Source organism: Paramormyrops kingsleyae, chromosome 2 (genome assembly GCF_048594095.1).
Source record: "Paramormyrops kingsleyae isolate MSU_618 chromosome 2, PKINGS_0.4, whole genome shotgun sequence".
In the NCBI taxonomy this organism is placed as follows: Eukaryota; Metazoa; Chordata; class Actinopteri; order Osteoglossiformes; family Mormyridae; genus Paramormyrops; species Paramormyrops kingsleyae.
In genome coordinates, this window is record NC_132798.1 from 20,684,729 (window position 1) to 20,691,035 (window position 6,307).

The following is a 6,307-nucleotide window of genomic DNA, read 5'->3' on the forward strand; positions in this document are numbered from 1 at the left end:
CCCTGACTTTGGCTGTGATTTTTTTTTCCCAGGTCCCGGATGCGACGCGAGGTCCTAAGAGATGGTCTCCAGGACAACGACATGGAGGTGGAGCCTGCCCGTTATGCCACACCCCCTCTGCAGAGCCCTGCCTCAGATGTGGAGGCCGGGAATCAGCAAACAGCCCCGGCTGAGCACATTGTGGCAAGACACAGCCACCTGCCTAATGGTACCCAGCAGCCCGCTGGCGTCAAGCAGGAGGCCCCTGAGATGAAGAATGAGGATGATGAGGATGAAGAGGAAGAGTGTACAGCAAAGCGGAGGTCCAGGAAGCATCAGCATCCAAGCACCGAGGCGATGCTGGAAAAGGTGCCACTATACATGCGCTGGTGTGCCGCAGGCCTCAGGGACGATGGGACCCCCACCTCAGGCACCCCGCCCCCCGGGGGCCTTCAGAGGGTCGCCCGGCAGGAGGGCGAGGACAGCGACACACCCACCGTCGACCCGGTCAGCTTCAGAGGCTCCTCAGAACCCGCCCGTAGCAGCCTGGTGGTGTCGCTGAACTCGCCCTCCGCTGCCTCCTCGCCGGGCCTCATGCTGTCCGTGTCCCCCGTCCCCTCATGCTCCGCACCAATTTCCCCATCCCCCCCCAACCCCGTCGGGCCAAGCCCCAGCCCCTCAGCCCCCTCGCAGAATGCCAAGCTCAACCAGAGCACGCAGAGGCGCAATGAGAAGATGGCTAACCTAGACAACATCATTCACCGGCTGGAGCGGGCCGCCAACCGTGAGGAGATGCTGGAGTGGGAGTTCTGATGCACAGCCTCGACGCGGGAGTCACAAGCCATGATGGAGATGCAGGACTCCGGAAGGAACTGTGCAAGGAGGGGCGGGGTGGGTGAGCTGCTGCAGTACCTCTCCCTGCCAGATGGGGGTGCGTAGCTCCTCTCATCAAAGTGCTGCCTCCCACTCCAGCCAGACCCCCCCCACCCCCGAAACACTTTGGGGAAGGAGAAGCTGTCTAACAGCTGCCCAACACTCAGAAACTCCTCAAAAGAAATTTTTACGGAAGGAAAGAAGAATTTATAAACGTTTTATGTATTTTGATAAAGGACATTACTTCAAAATGTACTGTATTTAACAGCCCTAGCTGTTGCATTTTAAATAACAGGAAACAAAAAACAAACTCGGGATGAGAAGAGTTTGTAGCTGCGGTGTCATTAAATGCCCCTTTGTTCTCTAGTTTGCCACTGGGTGAGATTAACTAAAGACTTTGTCTTAAGCCATCAGAAAGCACTATAATTATTTAAAAAGACACTGACCAAATTTGCTACTTTTTGCAAAAGCAATTTTTTCAGAGTTTTGTTTTTGTCTTTAAGACGTAACGTAAAATACGAAACGGTTACAGGTGAAATCATAATAAATATGACTGCGGAATAGTCCTCAAAGACTCTAAATAGCTAACCTGAGTAATGTATGTAGTTTCCTGCTGAAATGTTTTGGAGCCTCTGTAATAAGAGAAGCGTGTTATGTGTGGTTGTACCTGTCGTAGAGACGTCTGCAGTAGCTTCCTCTCCTCCTCTGCTCACAGCATAGCATGATACCCAGAGGATCCACCCCCCCCCGACACACATTCCTTTAGATTTAGCCTCATGTGAGCGACTTGGGGGAAAAAAGACAAAAACAATGAAAAATATAGGAAATGCTAATTTCAAGAATAGAGCTTTGGTTGTGGAAGTTGTAGTATTATTTTCAGTATTGCAGCCACGGTGAACTCAACGTTAGCTTTTTTTTTTACTTTTTTTATCTCGAGTTTGTTGCATATTTACCTCAAAAACTGTCCACGCACTGACTGTCCATTGCTGTTCTTTGTGTTGGTTGTTTTTTTTTTTGTAATTTTGCTAGCGAACAAAAAAAGCACGTAGTCCCCAACTCTGCAAGCCGGCATGCTCCCGGAAACCGTCCCCAGCTGCCTCTGCGTGGATGAAGACCCCTGCCTGCCGTATAGATTACATCAACCCAGTGCCCCCCGCCTTAGAGAAGTGATATGAAGAGGGAACAAAAACCAGCTCTATTGGTATAGAATGTGGTTGATAAAACCACAGCCAAGATGTTAGATGTGACCAAAATAGCACTTATTAAAAGGGATTTAGGCATTGAGCAATGCTCATAATGCGCTAATGATAACTGATTATGCCATGTGTTTGATACCTGGTTAAACTGGTTCATTTAATTGTTTATGAATAGTCATTCCCCCTCCATAACTGCTCAGAAGTGCCAGTGAAGATATGACTTAAGCTGCATGTATCCCCCCACACAGCAGCCTCTGCGCTGGCTTCACCACATCTGCGTCATGTTTCCATTTGGATTCAGCAAAGCGCTTTGACTGCGAGAGCCAGCCAGACAGTTTCTGAGAAATACATGTTAATTTGGCCCCGCAGCACAATGTAAAGCTGCCCGTCTCTGTGACTGCTCAGCCCACTTCGTTTTTATATGACCTCTGTGCGACACCTGGGTTATCAATCCAGTAATGCAGGTTAGAAGATGAAGTTCGCAGAAGACCTCATTCAGGAAGGTTAGCTATGAATCTGGACCTACTGAATCCTGCTATCGTCTCATAGCCAATGTCTGGTAGACAGCATCATGCACTGCAAATAGTGGTTACCAGTAATAGCACTTGACGGTGTTTTGTTTTTATGTTTTATGTTTACACTCATCTTAACACTGCTGCTGTCCATACAGAATGTGTGTTCAGTTTCTGCTTCTAGGAAGGTGGGGGGAGAGAACAATACACCTGCAACAGAACTGGATCATCTAGTTTTTAGTGTTTCCGGTGTCACCTCACTTCTTGCCTTTGAACACTAAGCCAGAATTTAACAAGAGCTTGGATTTCCTCTCCTGTGAGGTGAGATGCTGCTGCTGTCACAAGGGCACACAACTGATCCAGACAACGCCAGGTTTTATTACTCCTGGATATAAGTGTCGATATGCGAACTGTGGAAAAGACTTTGTATAGAAAAATACTGTTGCCAAAAGGAGGCCCCAGTGAACCAATGAAAATGCTCAGTACGTGATGAAACTGACGTGACGAGGGTTTGTTTCAAACCCGAGAACCAAAAGCCTTGACACGCTGTTTGTCCAGATCCTTCAACGTCACATCTCGACATAGGGGGAAGGACGGATCCACCGATACGGACTGAAAGGCCACTTCTGTGCCGAGTTGCAGATATAATCACCCAGTCTGTTCTTTTCACACATGAGATCAGTGAATTCTGTTTAGGCCACCTGGCACCGTCATGTCATAGAGTAGCCAGCGTGAGGCGCCCTGCTGTAGCTCTGGTACAGACCCCTCGAAGCACTTAGGTTTTGCGAATCGTGAAGAATCAGTCAAGTTATTTGAATTGTTTAAATTTTCTAATTAAAGGTTCCACTACTAGTCTTTACCTTTTCGATGTGTTGTTGAAGTTGGTAGTAAACAATTGCACATGTTTTAATAGTACAGAACGATGGACTTGTATATTGTCTACAAAATATAACATGTTAGATATTATTGAAACAAATGTGCTGATTATATTGAAATATAGTGTACAGATTTATTTACGAGGCCCACAAACTCGTCCAGACCTAAAGAAGCTCAGCCACCTTGAAGGCCTTTTCTCAGGATAGCCTCGTGTGGGCCGTGCAGAAAATACTCCCCACTCCTGAACTTCCTGCTTCTGGAAGAGTCACCCGCACACTGACAGGAACAGACGTTACCCCCTAGTGCCCTTCGCGGAAATTGTCAGACTGCAGAGTGGGAAGACTTCCTGTGTAATCGAACACCATAATACAGACCATTGAGGTTTGCTCACAGTAATGGCTGCTTTGTAACCAGGGCAGGTGGTATTGTTTAAACCACATGAATTATGTTACCACTCAGCGGTGGCTGTACAGAAGTATTAACTTGGATGATGGAGAACAAGGAAAGATAGTTCCTTCCCTGAGACTTTTCATTAAAAAATGTTTGGTTATTGTTGCTGTGTAAATTTTCTTTATAGTTCTTTTGGTATGGTTGATCTTAAAATATCGGATAAAAGCAAGAATGTTTATGTCCTGTGCTGAACAAATACGTATTGAGCTGGCTGTGACTTCCACAGATTTTCGCTCAGAGATTTTGTTCGAAAGTAACATGGCATCTTGCACATTCCTTACTATTTAATGACATATTGTTATCCCACCAGATCAGATATGCCTAGCATAGCACCAACCCTTACTCTCTGTACTGTCTTTAATATATATATATATATATATGAGTCCTAGTGTGCTTATGAGAGGTCCTGGCGGAATAGGTGAATCTACAGAGTCACTGCTGAGGGGAAAGCCTTTCGTGTTCCAGGATAGCTTGGTGATTAAGGACAGAGGCTTGTAATCTGAAGCTTGATGTCCACAGAGAGACACTGGTCTTGTACCCTAGAGCAAGATACTTAACATGAAATGATCCAGCGAAAAATATAGAGGTTGTATAAAGGATGGAAACCAGCTGAGTCTTTCGGTGATGCCTGTCAAATGAAGGCCCAGCCCTCACCCTTGCACTCAGGGAGAAAGGCACAGGGAGTAATGGTTAGATTGAAGATGAACTGAACATTTACACATTCATAGCTCAGTGTTCGTAGTAGCTGCCACAGTCCTTTGGGTGTCACACAGAGCCGGGACTCCAGAGCGCCTGCCACAGCAGCACCTACATGTAGCTGTAGCACGAGGAGGATGACTGATCATTAACATTAGAGCTTCCTGTAAGGTCCAATCAAAGAGGCGAATGGTGGGAACCCCCCTACCCACCCAATGCAGAAACAGCACGGTACTTCATTGACATTTAATCCAAGTGACACATTCTGGATGTGGGGGGTTAGTATATAATTTTCATTAAATCTAAAACATCTAAGATTCTATTTCAAAAGAAGATGATAATTTGATGTTATGCATTCCAAAATCACATTTCATCAGGTCACTATTTTACATTATTGTAGCTGGTTTATTTTACACTGTTCTATATTATTCTGCAGCATCCTGCTTGTGTTAAGATTATTAACGATGGTCTACATTGTTGGCTTTCCGAAGCTGAGCAGTGATGTTCTCTGCCGTCCTTTTTGCTGCACTACACGCAGGACACTATCGAATATAAATCCCACGGGATTAAAAAAAAAAAAAAGACTTCTGTCTGTCATATGCCGATATTAAAAGATTCGTTAATACTGGACATATTTTTTCAAAATCTCTCTCTCAGTAACCGTGTCCTTGTCAGTTTAAGTGTATGAAATAATATGCTCTAATATACTAGTTACCAAATTGGTTCAGTAGAGTTTTAGGAACTGGATCTAAGTTACCCGCACGCACAAACCAAACGAGTGGAGATTCATGTTCACATATTTTACAAAATTTCATGACCAATGAAACTATTTGTTTTGTTGTTTGAGAGAAAATAGTGTGCATAAGTATTATTCTTGTGTAATTAACAACCACGACTCGATTAAATATATTGATCATAAAATGATGCCCGTACTGTCCCGTGTCTTGGCATTCTTCTGTTTTGTACATTCTGATTATCCTTTTCTCGAAATATGACTACTGTGCCAGCCATGTTGGGTGCTGCAATATTGGACCCGTTTCACAGTTACACGGCGAACTCAGCAGTAAAAGCCGGACCTTCATGAGCGATCCTGGGCAGAGCTCGTAGAGGTGGCCCCTACGACATTGATGCGAGCGCAAGGTACTCCCTTCATCTGCTGATTTTTTTAAAGATTTTCCATGCCTGCGATAGGTTGATGGTAAGGCCTGGGTTATTCCCTGCCTTCCCCCCTTACCTTCTGGATAAGCTCCGGACCCCCGCGACCCTGCATAGTACAAGCGGTTTCTGTAAATGGATGAATGGATGGATTTGCTGACATTCCTTCGGGCAGTATATTTATATCTACAGCAGAAAAATGGTTTGTTATACATGTAACTAGTTGAAACAAATAATTGAACACGTCCAGGACTAATGAAAAAAACTTAATAAATAAAAAGAAAAGTTTAAAAATGCAATTTAAAACTAAAAAACTGAAATTTCTAAATTCCACAGAGACAGGGATTACAATGCATGAGCAGTGCAGCTGAATGGTCATTTGAAGGAAATCGTACGGATATTTAGCAAGCAGTTTAGTTTCTTAGATAGGCTACGTATAGTAAAATCTAACGAAAATACATTTTCCTGTTTTGTGCGCATTCTCAGCGGAGCTCTACTAAGTTACTTTTGTTCCATACATCAATTACCAGCTACTATCCGGCCTGTTTACATTCACGGTTACCACAGTGA

At 44.6% G+C, this 6,307-nt stretch overlaps 1 protein-coding gene across 4 annotated transcripts in view; it reads left to right on the forward strand.

Moving 5' to 3' along the window:
• Positions 1-3,989, forward strand: part of cux2b (cut-like homeobox 2b) — a 112,990-nt gene extending 109,001 nt beyond the window's left edge. For all 4 annotated transcript variants that reach the window (XM_023840612.2, XM_023840613.2, XM_023840615.2 and 1 more), the window contains one exon: positions 33-3,989. In XM_023840612.2, coding sequence (XP_023696380.1) covers positions 33-792 — 760 coding nt within the window. In that variant the 3' untranslated portion in view covers positions 793-3,989. The remainder of the gene's footprint in view (positions 1-32) is intronic.
• Positions 3,990-6,307: the final 2,318 nt, after the last annotated feature.